Source organism: Salvelinus fontinalis, chromosome 32 (genome assembly GCF_029448725.1).
Source record: "Salvelinus fontinalis isolate EN_2023a chromosome 32, ASM2944872v1, whole genome shotgun sequence".
Taxonomy (NCBI): domain Eukaryota; kingdom Metazoa; phylum Chordata; class Actinopteri; order Salmoniformes; family Salmonidae; genus Salvelinus; species Salvelinus fontinalis.
This window is the reverse complement of record NC_074696.1, coordinates 23,526,763-23,543,301: the sequence shown is the minus strand read 5'-3', so window position 1 is coordinate 23,543,301 and position 16,539 is coordinate 23,526,763. Positions and strand designations below refer to the sequence as shown.

At 45.0% G+C, this 16,539-nt stretch overlaps 1 protein-coding gene across 9 annotated transcripts in view; it reads left to right on the top strand.

The window, feature by feature from the left end:
* The window catches only part of map7d1b (MAP7 domain containing 1b), a 50,980-nt gene extending 35,128 nt beyond the window's left edge, over positions 1-15,852 (top strand). For 2 of the 9 annotated variants that reach the window (XM_055893830.1, XM_055893825.1), the window contains 12 exons: positions 20-124; positions 5,732-5,860; positions 6,296-6,450; positions 6,573-6,715; positions 7,678-7,916; positions 8,508-8,811; positions 9,742-9,922; positions 13,136-13,240; positions 13,458-13,511; positions 13,914-13,983; positions 14,178-14,435; positions 15,261-15,852. In XM_055893830.1, the coding sequence (XP_055749805.1) occupies positions 20-124; positions 5,732-5,860; positions 6,296-6,450; positions 6,573-6,715; positions 7,678-7,916; positions 8,508-8,811; positions 9,742-9,922; positions 13,136-13,240; positions 13,458-13,511; positions 13,914-13,983; positions 14,178-14,435; positions 15,261-15,271 (1,754 nt within the window). In that variant the 3' untranslated portion in view covers positions 15,272-15,852. The remainder of the gene's footprint in view (positions 1-19; positions 125-5,731; positions 5,861-6,295; positions 6,451-6,572; positions 6,716-7,677; positions 7,917-8,507; positions 8,812-9,741; positions 9,923-13,135; positions 13,241-13,457; positions 13,512-13,913; positions 13,984-14,177; positions 14,436-15,260) is intronic. The other 7 variants (XM_055893834.1, XM_055893833.1, XM_055893832.1 and 4 more) reach the window with 6 other exon arrangements.
* The last annotated feature ends 687 nt before the right edge of the window (positions 15,853-16,539 follow it).

Here is a 16,539-nt window from a genome sequence, read left to right as displayed (position 1 = left end):
TGCGTTCTCTCCGGTGCAGGCAGATGCTCGGCCTCCACCGTCAACTTGCCGAGACAGGTGGACCCTGTCATTAACAACAGGCTGTCCAAGTCCTCTGCCACCCTCTGGAACTCCCCCAACAGAAGTAAGGACGACCGACCCGCGTCAATGTCCACCAGGCCTCTATATAAACCCCCCTCCTCCCCTCTGCCCACCCCCTCCCTCTCAGATCTCCTTACCTTACCCCGATCTGGTGTTTGGTTTTTCTTTTAACTGTTGTTGCTGGTGGCCTGCCTGCCTGCCTGCCTGTTGCTTGGTGACCGGTCATTTCCTATCCCTAAAACACTACATCACCTCCCTCACACCCCCAGTCTCGTGTGCATCGTGGTTTTGTTGATGTTGTTGTTGATTGATTTACCTTCTCTTTGCATTTTTGATCAGCCCTGACATTTCTATTCCATATTTTGTGATAATTTTTTATAATGGTGCATATAGGTTTCTGTCACAACACCCTCCTCTTCCACACTCTTTGGTTGTCCTCCACTCTGCTGTGGTGATATGCTGTGTTGGTGGTGGTGCGGTGTCAGGGGTGGTGGTGTGGTGTCAATGGTATGGTGTTGTGGTGTAGTGATGTCAGCAGTGGTGTGGTGTCAGTAATGGCGGTGTCAGTAGTGGTGGTGTTGTGGTATTGTGGTGTCAGTAGTGGTGGTGTTGTGGTATTGTGGTGTCAGTAGTGGTGGTATCGTCAGTAGTGGTTGTGTGGTGTCAGTAATGGTGTTGTGGTGTCAGTAGTGGTGGTGTTGTGGTCGTTTCGTCAGTAGTGGTTGTGTGGTGTTAGTGATGGTGGTGTGGTGTTGTGGTGGTGTGATGTCAGTGATGATGGTGTGGTATTGTGGTGTCAGTAGTGATGGTGTCGTCAGTAGTGGTGGTGTGATGTAAGTAGTGGTTGTGTGGTGTCAGTAGTGGTGTCGTCAGTAGTGGTTGTGTGGTGTCAGTAGTGTTGGTGTGGTGTCAGCGATGGTGGTGTGGTGTTGGTGTCAGTAGTGGTGGTGGTGTAGTGTCAGTGATGGTGGTGGTATGTCAGTGATGGTGGTGTGGTGTCAGTAGTGGTGGTGTGGTGTCAGTGATGGTGGTGTGGTGCCAGTAGTGGTGGTGGTATGTCAGTAGTGGTGGTGGTATGTCAGTGATGGTGGTGTGGTGTCAGTAGTGGTGGTGGTATGTCAGTGATGGTGGTGTGGTGTCAGTGATGGTGGTGTGGTGTCAGTAGTGGTGGTGGTATGTCAGTGATGGTGGTGTGGTGCCAGTAGTGGTGGTGGTATGTCAGTAGTGGTGGTGGTATGTCAGTGATGGTGGTGTGGTGTCAGTAGTGGTGGTGGTATGTCAGTGACGGTGGTGTGGTGTCAGTAGTGGTGGTGGTATGTCAGTGATGGTGGTGTGGTGTCAGTGATGGTGGTGTGGTGTCAGTAGTGGTGGTGGTATGTCAGTGATGGTGGTGTGGTGTCAGTAGTGGTGGTGGTATGTCAGTGATGGTGGTGTGGTGTCAGTGATGGTGGTGTGGTGTCAGTAGTGGTGGTGTGGTGTCAGTAGTGGTGGTGGTATGTCAGTGATGGTGGTGTGGTGTTAGTAGTGGTGGTGGTATGTCAGTAGTGGTGGTGTGGTGTCAGTAATGGTGGTGTGGTGTCAGTAGTGGTGGTGGTATGTCAGTGATGGTGGTGTGGTGTCAGTAGTGGTGGTGTGGTGTCAGTAGTGGTGGTGGTATGTCAGTGATGGTGGTGTGGTGTCGGTAGTGGTGGTGGTATGTCAGTGATGGTGGTGTGGTGTCAGTAGTGGTGGCGGTATGTCAGTGATGGTGGTGTGGTGTCAGTAGTGGTGGTGGTATGTCAGTGATGGTGGTGTGGTGTCGGTAGTGGTGGTGGTATGTCAGTGATGGTGGTGTGGTGTCAGTAGTGGTGGTGGTATGTCAGTGATGGTGGTGTGGTGTCGGTAGTGGTGGTGGTATGTCAGTGATGGTGGTGTGGTGTCGGTAGTGGTGGTGGTATGTCAGTGATGGTGGTGTGGTGTCAGTAGTGGTGGCGGTATGTCAGTGATGGTGGTGTGGTGTCAGTAGTGGTGGTGGTATGTCAGTGATGGTGGTGTGGTGTCAGTGATGGTGGTGTGGTGTCAGTAGTGTTGGTGTGGTGTCAGTAGTGGTGGTGGTATGTCAGTGATGGTGGTGTGGTGTCAGTGATGGTGGTGTGGTGTCAGTAGTGTTGGTGTGGTGTCAGTAGTGGTGGTGGTATGCCAGTGATGGTGGTGTGGTGTCAGTAGTGGTGGTGGTATGCCAGTGATGGTGGTGTGGTGTCAGTAGTGGTGGTGGTATGTCAGTGATGGTGGTGTGGTGTCAGTAGTGGTGGTGTGGTGTCAGTAGTGGTGGTGGTATGTCAGTGACGGTGGTGTGGTGTCAGTAGTGGTGGTGGTATGTCAGTGATGGTGGTGTGGTGTCAGTGATGGTGGTGTGGTGTCAGTAGTGGTGGTGGTATGTCAGTGATGGTGGTGTGGTGTCAGTAGTGGTGGTGGTGGTATGTCAGTGATGGTGGTGTGGTGTCAGTAGTGGTGGTGGTATGTCAGTAGTGGTGGTGTGGTGTCAGTAGTGGTGGTGGTATGTCAGTAGTGGTGGTGTGGTGTCAGTAGTGGTGGTGGTATGTCAGTGATGGTGGTGTGGTGTCAGTGGTGTGGTATGTCAGTGATGGTGGTGTGGTGTCAGTGGTGGTGAGGTGGTACAAATGTACAAGTGCATGGTCAGATAGTCATGGCTGAACTCTTTATTGACTTATTACATTATGTGGATAGGAGATCTCAGATAGAGAGGTCATCATGTTTAAAAGTTGCTACAATATTAATATTCAGCTTTATTGTCATCCACACTTTTAGATGTTGACATGTTTCTCATAACCAACTTTTATTGATCTCCAATACCACACCACTGTAATGGTTGTTAAAATGCAATATTCAGACGTCAATAGTTAATTCTTGCATGAGGATCACAGAATGTCCTCCCTCAGCAGACTTATATTTTCCAGAAGCTTCCATATAAAATGCAGTCGATTTAGCAGCTACAAATGTTCTGGCTTCAGGATATACAGTAAGTATGCCTATAACAGCCAGATGCGTTTATAGACCCAGGATCCCAACTACCAGGTGTACATTTGATCAAACAGCAGCCAAGCAAATGTCTTGCCGCATTGAAGGAGAAAAAAAATCCTCCTGACTGTTGCTTAGCAACAAGGCCAGGGCCTAGTTGGGTTATCAACCATAAAATACTTTGTGAAAATGATCTGTCCAAAAATATAGCCAAGGTAACCCCAGGTCCATTAGATAATATGAACCAATCAATTATATTAGCAACTTAGTATATCTGTTTATGCTTTTCAGGATTTTCCATTCACTGACAGGTGACATCCTAAATGTGCTTTACATGCATCTACAGAAATGACACATCACGCTTATCATCAGCTTCTATGTGTTGCTCTTATGAGCTTACCTTACATGGGTGAATGTGTGTGTGACTGTATGTATGTACCTATGTACGTATGTGATTAGTTAAAGCATGCAGAGAGAGCTGAGTGATCTACACAAGCATAGCTGACTTGACCTAAGGAGACGTATCAAGGTCGCATCCCAAATGGCACCCTATGGGCCCTGGTCAAAAGTAGTGCACAGGCTGTATCACAACCGGACGTGATTGGGAGTCCCATAGGGTGGAGCACAATTGGCCCAGCGTTGTCTGGGTTTAGCCGGTGTAGGCAGTCATTGTAAATAAGAATTTGTTTTTAATAACTGACTTACCTAGTTAAATAAAGGTTAAATAAAAAAATACAAATAGGGGATAGGGTGCCATTTGAGATGCTCATTAGCATAGCCGACTTGATCTAAAGACTCGGGGCCACGCAATAAACCAGTAGGCGGCAGGTAACGTAGCGGTTAGGAGTGTTGGGCCAGTATCTGAAAGGTTGCTGGTTCAAATCCTTGAGCCGACTAGGGGAAAAATCTGTCGATGTGCCCTTTAGCAAGTCACTTAACCCTAATTGCTCCTGTAAGTCGTTTTGGATAATAATGTCTGCTAAAATGTACAGCAGCGAAGCAATGTACAGGAAGTCTCTTAATAACAGATATTAACAGCTATTTACCGTTTTGGTCATCTCATTGTGGACATTCCACTGTCAAATTGTCCTTGTGATGGGGTTGAACTTGAGAAGCCCATGTAAATATTCTATTGTGAGATACTATGAATGGCCCATTGAAGATGCTGAAACTCTGTAGTCAGATAATTGCCAATTACTTAGAAAGAAGTTTACGAGACACCAGTAGACTCAGGGGGAGGGTCAGACTGGTTACCCCAGTTTGAGAGGAACGGGAGGTACTGTATTATGTATGTTACAGTATTACGCAACGCTGCATTGCACAGTGTCCCTATTTCAACTCATCTTCAAAAAGTTTCATTTCTCCTCCAAATTCCCCTCCACACAGAACTCTCAGAGGCCTCTAACAAATCCACCAGTCTGGTTCTTTCACTACAACGCCAGTTCTGTGTTTTTTTGTCTTATATGCTGTGTTTGAAATGTTCTTCATTTCTTATATTGGTGTAGTTTTAGGGACAAATGATTTCATGCTCTTACAATGTTCAAAACACATTTGCTCTGACATTACATTTGTTCCAGTTATGATTGTTCTTGAGAGTGTTTGTCAAAATTCTGCATCCCAAATGCCACCCTATTCCCCATGTAGTGCACAATTTTTATCCAGAGCCCTATGGGCCCTGGTCAAAACGAATGCCCTATATAGGGAATTGGGTGCCAACCAATGTCTGTGTAACAGCCCATCACAATGCATCAAACACATCCTCCTGTTGTTGAACTTCATATGGATCAGTCTTCATCTTCTGACACTAATGTAACACTTAACATCATATGACAGACAAACATATGATACTGACCTAATGACATAAGAGTGAGCCTTACTCGTAGCATCCGGGTAGTGTAGGCTATAATTAAGCAATAAGGCCCGGGGGGGGGAGGGGGGGGGGGGGACACGACGCAAAGCCATGGTATATTGACCATATATCACAAACCCCCGAGGTGCCTTATTGCTATTATAAACTGGTTACCAACGTAATTAGAGCAGTAAAAATAAATGTTTTGCCATACCCGTAGTATACGGTCTGATATACCATGGCTGTCAGCCAAATCAGCATTCAGGTCTCGAAACACCCAGTTTACAATGCTGAATTGATCAGAAACTTTAACCTGCCTTTGCATGGCCTACTAAATAGCCATGGCTTTTGGGTGGTGTGTTTTGTAATGGTAAGTCATCTAGAAAGAAGTAACATTTTCAAAATGAAGCAGTTGAGTCGGTTTGTTAATATGTATGATTGGTAAAGTTGTATTAATGACATGTAACTGTAGGTGAAACAACTCCGGATTTCTTCCCATCATATAATGTACAACTGGAGAGAAGTCTGTGACTGTCTCTGTGTGGTCAGAGTGAGGTTGGTGCAGTTAGAGAGAGTGTGGTCAGACAGAGGCCTGTTTGTGTTGGGGAATGAAAAGCTGTGCTGCAGTGTCGGCAGTGAGTGACTGAGGAACAGTGGCTGAACCTGGTGGTGGTGCAGTGTCTGGTTTAGGGGAGTCTGCAGTGTGTGTGTGTGTGTGTGTGTGTGTGGGGGGGGGGGGTTAAGAGCACCCAGGTACTAACAGCACCCTCTTGTGTCTCCCAGCTCGCAGTCTGCGTCTAAGCCCGTGGGAGAGCCGCATCGTGGAGAGGCTCATGACTCCCACCCTGTCCTTTTTGGCCCGCAGCCGCAGCGCTGTGACCCTGCTCAACCCCAGCGACTCCCGGGACCTCCGTGAGTCACCCCTCTCTAGGACCCTTTACTCTACTTTCATTATAGAACTTAACATTACAGGAAATGTACCTTCTTTCCTTTTGTTTGTTGCTAACTTACAATTACAGGGTTGAAGCTTGGGCATTCTAGTGTTTTCCTTCTCTTTCAGAGAAAAACATACAGCATGTATGATATGCACCATACTCCCACTAGTTACAGTATCATGATTTCATGCCTTATTTCAGCCATAGGAAGTAAACTCACCTCAGCCACAAACAGTGGTTAAATCCTGCAGAACCTAATATTGCCAGACAGCCACCCTGAATGGTTGTATCTGCCACCATTACGTTCTCAGTAGCTGGCCTAAGTGGCCTATCATTATCATAACTGTAATAGGAGTCTCGACCTGACCTAGTCCATCCAGCCTGTTTCTCTTCATCTCTGTGTTGTACTCAGACTCTCACCACTGCTCCCGTTCAGCCTCAGCCAGCCCCCTGGACGCCTGCTCCCACCACCACCCTCACCGGAACCCCTCCGAGCGCTGGAGGGGAGGAGTGTCCGCCAGCACGCCTGATATCACACAGCGCCAACGCCGACGGAGCTCAACGCCGGTTAGCTTACATCCTCACACACACACACTGATGTGTAGTTAAATGTATTCTACCCTCCTCCGGTCTCCCAACACCATGTCATTAGCACTAACTGGTCACCCCTTTCTCTCTGTTTCTCAAAGTTGGATAAGAAAAAGAAAGAGAAGAAAGACAAGGAGAGGGAGAACGAAAAAGAGAAGAATGCTCTTTCCAAAGAGATCGTGCTGAAGAAGAAGAAGACCCCAACAACGACCTCGACCACCACCAGATCCAGGCCAGCGTCAAGGTGTTGTTAGATACAGATCAGACCCAGATCAGAGCCCAGAATCTGTCTTAGACTTAACAGTACAACTACTCTAAACTGTCCTATACCACATGTCCATATAGTAGAATACTCTGTCTTCCTTATAGTGTCAGCCTTTCAAGTTAGAAATCCTATTTGTTTGTTAAAAAAAGGTATTGATCTACGGTTTATATATACTGTCAAACTGTTTTATTTTCCTCTCTGTTACATTATCTCTCTCTATAATCATTGACCAAGACAAGACAGCCATCTTGTATTTGACCTTTATGTATTAGATGCTAATAGAGTGTTTGTGAGGAGAGATCCGCATCGGGTTAGCTTAGTGCTGAGCAGAGGGATCGAGGTTCAGCCCCGGGCCAGATTAAATGGTCTGTCTCACTGACAGATGGTCCAGACTGTTTTAACTGGGCCCAAAGAGCTGCTGGACACCATTCAGCTGAGGGTTCTGTCTGCCAAGACCAGGAGCAGGAGGGAGGCAGCAGCACTCAGACAGAATGGGGTTTCCCTGAGTGATGCTGGTGCTGCTCAGCGCTGGGAAACCGAGAAGAACCATGGGTTACGTCCCAAGTGGCACCCTATTCTCTATATAGTGCACTACTTTTGTCCAAAGCCCGTGTAGTGCAATACATAGGGAATAGGGTGCTATTTGGGAATTAGCCATGGTCTCATCTCACGTCTGACTACAACAGGGCCATGGGACCATGGCAGCGTTATTGAGCGTTGAACGTTTACATAGAGATTCAGTCATTCTCAATAATACTTTTTCTGACCTCGTTCTAGACTACAGAGTTGATGAGTGATGTTGAAATATTCAATGAAATAACCTGCAACCTGTCAAAGGAAAACTACAGATATTATGATTTCTACTGCTGTTTTTTTTTTACACTCCCCTCTCTTTTCCATTCCTTTTTCCATCTTTGCCTCTCCTTTCTCCCTTCCTGCAGCAGTACCCCCAAACTGAAAAACAGACCTCCGTCGCCTGCGGCGCCCAAAAGCAGACCGTTGTCCCCCTGCCCTCCAATGGCCCCCAAGAACCCCTCCACAGACAAGAAGACCCCCTCGGGCACCAAAACCCGCCCCAAACGAGCCCAGACACCTGCCAGGGTACAGCCCCAGCCGGTCGCCGCTGTCACCGTGGAAACAACCAGCGAGCCCCATCAGCCAGACACTCCTGAGACAAAGAGTAAGTGTGTTCACCATAGTTACTGTATCCAAGCGCCAGGGTGTCTTTTAAATGTTTTGGCCTACAGCCACACCAGTAGTGTTACTGGAGCGCACACCTTGAGTGGAGGCTGCTGAGGGAAGGACTGCTCATAATAAATGACTGTAACGGACACCTGGAAACCATGTTTGATGTATTTGATACCATTCCACTTATTCTGTTCGTCATTACAAAGAGCCCGTTCTCCACAATTAAGGTGCCACCAACCTCCTGTGGCTGAGTGTGGCCTTCAGCACAAGCACATACTGTATATTCTGACATTCCATGATCTATTTGTTTCTCTGGAGTTCATGTATCTTTTATTATCCAGAGTTACTCTACCGTAAAGGCCATACATTATTACTGCGGTCCCACTGTCCAAGATCAGGTGGGTCTCATGTTTCTCTTCAGCTGCTACTTAGTCTTTCTTCTCTGCCTGGAGAAAACACGCAGATTGTTTAGACTTTATGATGTTTACTTCAGATGAGCCCTGAAGCATTTTCCAGGGTCATGGTCTATCATGTGGCTTCTTATCTGAAACAGAGGCCTCTCCTGTCCCTCTTGCTCTTACAGGCGCCAGTAATGTTCCTGCCATTATGGTGTCTTCGGCGCCGGTGACACCCCCATCTCTGAGTGCACCAGTCACAGTGGTCACCTCCACTCCTGCCTCAACCCTTGAGCTGGCTACCCCAACTGCCCCAATTGCCATGGCTGCCTCAGCTTCCCCGGCTACATCATCTACTCCAGCTTCTAGGCACTCAGCCGGCACCAACGACCCAGAGGAAGCAGCACGAGTGCTGGCTGAGAAACGCAGACAGGCCAGAGAGCAACGGGAGAGAGAGGAGCAGGAGCGCCTTGAGCAGGAGCAGAGGTTAAGGTCAGTCTAAAACTGTCTGGAGTTGATTAAACATGTCATTGTGTTAATATTATAGCACTGTTTAATGATTAAGTATTATAGACTGGAGTGTATTTATATGTCTGTCTATAGACGTGAAGGGTTTACTGAATGTACAAGACAAGTAAAAAAAAAAAAAAATCTTTCACCTTTATTTAACCAGGTAAGCTAGTTGAGAACAAGTTCTGCGACCTGGCCAAGATAAAGCAAAGCAGTGCGACACAAACAACAACACAGTTATACATAGAATAAACAAGCGTACAGTCAATAACACAATAGAAAAAAATAAAGTCTATATACAGTGTGTGCAAATGGCGTGAGGAGGTAAGGCAATAAATAGGCCATGGCAGCGAAGTAATTACAGTTTAGAAAACTGACACTGGAGTGATTGATGAGCAGATGATGATGTGCAAGTAGAAATACTGGTGTGCAAAAGAGCAGAAAAGTTAATAAAAACCATATGGGGATGAGGTAGGTAGATTGGGTGGGCTATTTACAGATGGGCTATGTACAGCTGCAGCGATCGGTTAGCTGCTCAGATAGCTGCTGTTTAAAGTTAGTGAGGGAAATAAGTCTCCAGCTTCAGCGATTTTTGCAATTCGTTCCAGTCATTGGCAGCAGAGAACTGGAAGGAAAGGCGGCCAAAGCGCGTGTTGGCTTTGGGGATGACCAGTGAGATATACCTGCTGGAGCGCGTGCTACGGGTGGGTGTTGTTATCGTGACCAATGAGCTGAGAGTAGGCGGAGCTTTACCTAGCATAGACTTATAGATGACCTGGAGCAAGTGGGTCTGGCGACGAATATAAGTGTGTAGCATTGGCATGAACCATTGTGTGTGTTGATATGAGAATACTGTCCAGTATGAGCGTATCTTAGCATGTGCAGACCTAACGGAGCGTGCTCCCCATGCAGGATTGCTCGTGAGGAGGGCATGGCTCGGGAGGCGGAGGAGAGGAGGCGCAGGGAGGAAGAGGCGCACCTCATGGCAGAGGACCAGCGTCTGAGAGACGAGGCGCAGCGTCTGGAGGAGGAGGAGGTGGTGCGGGAGAGAGCCAGGGCTGAACAGGAGCAGAATGAACGCCTGCAGAAACAGGTGAGAGCAGCATTATGGGTAACGGAGTCTTGACATAGAAGATGTGACACAGGCAGCCTTCAACGTTGGTTTCTGCATAGTCCACATCTTATCAGGCCAGCCACCTGATAACCACAAATAAAAGGATTCTCAGCTTATTAAAATACATAAACTGAATCGTCCAATTTCCAACTCTGAAACCTATCCTCTGAAGCCCTATCATCTAAGCACGTCTAGGTATGGGAGGGAATGTGTGTTACTGTGAGGTGTACCATCAGCATGTAACAGCCTCCATGCCCAGTCTAGGCAGATGCCAGCTGTTGACCTTCATAATAGTGTTGGCCCAGCATTTAGTGGAGCTGAGAGGGCCGTAGTGACTGTGAGATAGTGACAGCTCTGTCCTCCCTCTGTCTGCGCACTGCAGTGAGCTGACGGGATAGGGAGCGACAGTTTACCCATTACCCATGCTTGTAGCATTCACACACACTCGAGTCCCTTCTCCCCCTAGGGAAGCCCAGTTTGCCATTTGTCTAACACTGCCAGCCATCTGCAGTGAGCTGACAGCAGTGTGTCAAGATAGTCAGGCATCAGACAGTAGTTTAAGCTCTCTCATGAACCATGACTAAGCAGGTTTTATATTCCAGGCAACTTTGAACATTGAAATGCCATAGCAAACATACAGTTGAAGTCGGAAGTTTACATACACCTTAGCCAAACACATTTAAACTCAGTTTTTCACAATTCCTGACATTTAATCCTAGTAAAAATTCCCTGTCTTAGGTCAGTTAGGATCACCACTTTATTTTAAGAATGTGAAATGTCAGAATAATAGTAGAGAATTATTTATTTCAGTTTTTATTTCTTTCATCACATTCGCAGTGGGTCAGAAGTTTACATACACTCAATTAGTATTTGGTAGCATTGCCTTTAAATTGTTTAACTTGGGTCAAACATTTCAGGTAGCCTTCCACAAGCTTCCCACAATAAGGTGGGTGCATTTTGGCCCATTCCTCCTGACAGAGCTGGTGTAACTGAGTCAGGTTTGTAGGCCTCCTTGCTCGCACACTCTTTTTCAGTTCTGCAAACAAATTTTCTATAGGATTGAGGTCAGGGCTTTGTGATGGTCACTCCAATACCCTGACTTTGTTGTCCTTAAGCCATTTTGCCACAACTTTGGAAGTATGCTTGGGGTCATTGTCCATTTGGAAGACCCATTTGCGACCAAGCTTTAACTTCCTGACTGATGTCTTGAGATGTTTCAATATATCCACATAATTTTCCTGCCTCAGGATGCCATCTATTTTGTGAAGTGCACCAGTCACTCCTGCAGAAAATCACCCCCACAACATGATGCTGCCACTCCCGTTATTCACGGTTGGGATGGTGTTCTTTGGCTTGCAAGCCTCACCCTTTTCCCTCCAAACATAACAATGGTCATTATGGCCAAACAGTTCTATTTTTGTTTCATCAGACCAGAGGATATTTCTCCAAAAAGTACAATCTTTGTCCCCATGTGCAGTTGCAAACCGTAGTCTGGATTTTTTTAATGGCAGTTTTGGAGCAGTGGCTTCTTCCTTGCTGAGCGGCCTTTCAGGTTATGTCGATATAGGACTCGTTTTACTGTGGATATAGAGACTTTTGTACCCGTTTCCTCCAGCATCTTCACAAGGTCCTTTGCTGTTGTTCTGGGATTTATTTGCACTTTTCGTACCAAAGTACGTTCATTTCTAGGAGACAGAACGCGTCTCCTTCCTGAGCGGTATGATGGCTGCGTGGTCCCATGGTGTTTATACTTGCGTACTATTGTTTGTACAGATGCACGTGGTACATTCAGGCGTTTGGAAATTGCTCCCAAGGATGAAGCAGACTTGTGGAAGTATAGAATTGTTGTCTGATTTCTTTTGATTTTCCCATGATGTCAAGCAAAGAGGCACTGAGTTTAAAGGTAGGCCTTGAAATACATCCACAGGTAAACCTCCGACAGACTCAAAAGATATCAATTAGCCTCCCAGAAGCTTCTAAAGCCATGACATCATGTTCTGGAATTTTCCAAGCTGTTTAAAAAGGCACAGTCAACTTAGTGTATGTAAACTTCTGACCCACTGGAATTGTGATAGTGTATTATAAGTGAAATAATCTGTCTGCAAACAATTGTTGAAAAAATTACTTGTCATGCACAAAGTAGATGTCCTAACCGACTTGCCAAAACTATAGTTTGTTAACAATACATTTGTGGAGTGGTTGAAAAACAAGTTAATGACTCCAACCTAAGTGCATGTAAACTTCCGACTTCAACAGTAGGTAGTTTAGTTTTTTCCACTATTTGTGAAGCATAACATGTTATTGATGTTGTCATTTACTTCCTTGCTGCCTGCGGTATATCCGACCAAGGTTAGAGCGTTGGACTTGTAACCGAAAGGTTGCAAGATCTTATCCCAGAGCTGACAAAGTAAAAATATGTCGTTCTGCCCCTGAACAAGGCAGTTAACCCACTGTTCCTAGGCCGTCATTGAAAATAATAATTTGTTCTTAACTGACTTGCCTAGTTAAATAAGAGGTAAAATAATAAAAATAAATACATTTTTAAAAATCCCCTCGGTTGGTCTAATTAATGACAGATGTGATTCTGACATATCATAGCTTGGTTTTCATCCCTCCATTCACAAAATCTGTTTATTACTGATTACTCAGTAATAAAGGGGCGGCAGGTAGCCTAGTAGTTAGAGCGTTGGGCCAGTAAGCAAAAGGTTGCTAGATCAAATCTCCGACCTGACAAGGTAAAAATCTGTCGTTCTGCCCCTGAACAAGGTAGTTAACCCACTGTTCCTAGGCTGTCATTGTAAATAAGAATTTGTTCTTAACTGACTTGCTTAGTTAAATAAATGTTTAAAAAAATCTAACTACCCTGTGAGCCATGTAAGGTTATTATTATTTGAGACATCAAGCCCTGCCGTACAGCGCCTGTTGCAGTGTAGACTTATACTGCCACCTAGTGGTTAGGGAATTTATTTATTAATCAATTCCCAAGATGTAAAATGTATCATTTTGCCAATTCGAACAAATAACCTTGAGAGAATGTATCCTAATTCTATTTTTCGTTAATCAAGATGGACATGGTTCCATTTCTTTGTCAAGAAATTTCCTTGTTATCATAATAACAGCACATATAGTAGGCCTATTCAATCATACTATTGATAATCTATTGATCATGTTGTTTTCCCCTGTCTGTGTCAGAGGGAAGAGGCTGATGTCAGAGCTCGTGAGGAGGCGGAGCGTCAGCGCTTGGAGAGAGAGAAGCACTTCCAGAAGGAGGAACAGGCGCGCCTGGAGAGAAAGAAGGTAGAGAAGGATGGAGGGATGAGACAGAGGGATGGAGGGGGAAGCAAAGTGGAGAAGTCAAACGTGTCTGTAGTTTTTAGTGTGTATCAAAATAACTATCATGTATCCTTACAAGGAAAATATCTTGGTCTATATAGAATCTGTTGAAATACAATACATTAGTTGTAAGAAATGAAATTATGATGACTTAATCTGCCTCTGCGGTTGAATTTCACAGCGCCTTGAGGAGATCATGAAGAGGACACGTAAGAGTAGTGATGCTGGAGAAAAGGTGAGTCGTGATGCTGGATAAAAAGGTGAGTCGTGATGCTGGAGAAAAAGGTGAGTCGTGATGGTGGAGAAAAAGGTAAGTCGTGATGCTGGAGTAGGGTGAGTCGTGATGCTGGAGAAAAGGTGAGTAGTGCAAGGCCTATGCTTCATATTAAAACCCTTATAATAATAATAATACATTACGTTTATATAGTGCTTTATAGACCTTAATACATTTACATTTTAATCATTTAGCAGACGCTCTTAACCAGAGCCACTTACAGTAGAGTGTATACATTTTCTTATAGACCTACGTTGATTTGATTGCATTTATATAGTGTTCTTCCAGATGCTCAAAGCACCACCAATGTGTAGCACCCTTGGTTGATGCATGGCAACCATGTGCCATTTTATGTTCTTCTAGCCTACACTGACGAAGGATTCCAATTCCCCAGCACAGGCCAATGGCAAGGACACTACGGACAGAAGTAAAGGTAAGTTGGCTGCAATGTAACTTGCAACATCACTTTGTTCTCCCTCCATCCTTGAAAACGCAGCCTGTGAAGGGCTATGTACAGTATTTGTTCATGAGTAAATTATATCCATTACATTTGTAGAGTGTCACTGTGCTGACTATCCAACATGTGAAAAAAAAGAAGCCAGTCAACTTGTAACTTTTTTTCTGCAGCTCCTGAGAGCCAGCAGAGTGCAGCAGAGTCTGCCCCTGTGCTGAACGGTGTCCAGCCAGCCAAGCACCAGAACGGTCTCTCAGCCAATGGCGAGGCTGCTGACTTTGAGCAGATCATTCAGATGCCCAATCACAGCGGGAGCACCAAAGGTGGGCCGGGGCAACTGGGGAGTGACATAGTCAGTGACCCAATCCTGGAGCCCTTCCTCATGAAAACAGGTCCAATGAAGCCTCAGCATGCTGCAGGTAGCTATGCAGGTCAGGATTAATTCCTACATACATGCCTTATGATCAAAATGCTTATTTCAACATTACAAATAAAGTGTTTTATCACTGTAAGCAATCCATTGCTCTATAACCAAAATACCAGCATGTGTATAGCTCAGCACAGTTCTAGCTGTAAATAGCTAGAACATAAAGGCAACCTTAAAGGCAGGCCTCAACCCCCCCCTTCTAGCACTGACTTGAGGAAAAATGTACTTTATATGCCTGTGATATGTGGTTGTCCCACCTAGCTATCTTAAGATGAATGCACTAACTAAGTCGCTCTGGATAAGAGTGTCTGCTAAATGACTACAATGTAGGTCTAATTATCCTGTAATTAGCTATAATTTAAAGGCAGCCTGAAAGGCAGGTCTAATTATGCTGTAATTAACTAGAACTTAAAGGCAGAATGAAAGGCAGGCTAATTACAGCATAATTAGACTAGAACTATTACTACAGTATGCAGAGAGGGGGCTCCAAACCTCTACCACTATCCCCAAGCCTGGGTCTCAGCCTCAGTGAGCTTGGGCAACATGCCATATATGGGATAGGGTCCCAGTCCTGTTTGGGCAGGCCCCTTGGGTTGGGAAGCGAGTCCCCAATCATCATGTCAAGAACCCACAGCCAGTATGGAAGACAGCCTAAACCAAGCAAAACAAACAAAGAAAGCAATAGGACCAATTACATCTTATATTATGTCCTCAAGGATTCATACACAGTAGGCCATTATGTACTGTAGAATATAGCTCATAATCCCAATTGAAGCACAAATGAATGATTCGCTCTCTCTCGCTCTCCCCCCCTTTCGTCTCCCTCCAGAAGTCCTCTGAGACACCAGGCCTTACACCACCGGTCGATCCAATCCATTGGTGCCACACGACACAACAGCTTATAAATAAAAAGTGTGCCAAACAAAAAAACTATGGACTGCTTTTAAATCACAAAAAACATATATCTAATGCCGCAGAGGTTGAGAAGGAGGAAGAAAACTCTGCGAAGAAATACTAGTTGAAAAATGAACAACAAAAAAAGCAAAGAATGATGTCTGTCTTCTTCACGGTGTGTTATAGTGCAACATGTGTTGAGCTTTATTGAAAATGTCACATGCAGAGGTTATGGTGCACCTTAAAACGACTGACAGTGTAATATTAGGAATTTTTGAGAATTGTAAGACCTGGAAATATACAATATTTGACTATGGTTGTAATTATTATTATCATCATCATCATCGTTGTTATTCTATTGCTATTGTTATCTTAAGTTGAACAAAGTGTGTGTTGGTTCTTTTTGTCTTGAATAATTGAGTTATTGAACTAGGGGAGGTAGCAGAGCAGTGTGTAAATGTATATGAGCCTGGCTGCCTAGGCCTCCTGTCATGGGGGAGCTGTGGGATAAAGCTTCATGAAATGGAGAGTCCTTGTCTTTCTTTCTCTTTCTGTCTGTCTGTCTGTCTGTCTGTCTGTGCGTGCGCCTGTGTGTGTCACTCTCGTCTATTGTTTAAGTATGGTATGATACAGACTAAGTAGTACATTTCTGTTGGCTCAATGTCTGATAAGTGAAACATGAATGTATGGGACGTGAGTCTAACATTGTCACAGAGTCTTACATTTGCCAGGAGTTTGATCAGCGGTTGTTAAACATAATCTGTTATGGTTGGTTTCTTCAGTGTTTTTCCATGTCGCATTTGAATCACATGAATACAGAGAGGAGAATCAGGACACAGTATCTGTCTGCTGTCCCATGTCGCTGCTGGTTCTATCAGGACACAGTACAGTATCTGTCTGCTGTTCCATGTCGCTGCTGGTTCTATAAGGTTCTATCAGGACACAGTACAGTATCTGTCTGCTGTTCCATGTCGCTGCTGGTTCTATAAGGTTCTATCAGGACACAGTACAGTATCTGTCCGCTGTTCGATGTCACTGCTGGTTTTATAAAGGCTCTATCTGCAAAAAGATGATTCTGAGAATTTTCTTTCGAATTCCGAACCATCGTTGGCTTGAATGGTGTCAGCAATTTTTATCTAGTATTCTTTTGAACTTAACAACATTAATTTTGGTATTTAGAGTACTATATAGGTAGAGAACATTGAACAGAACAA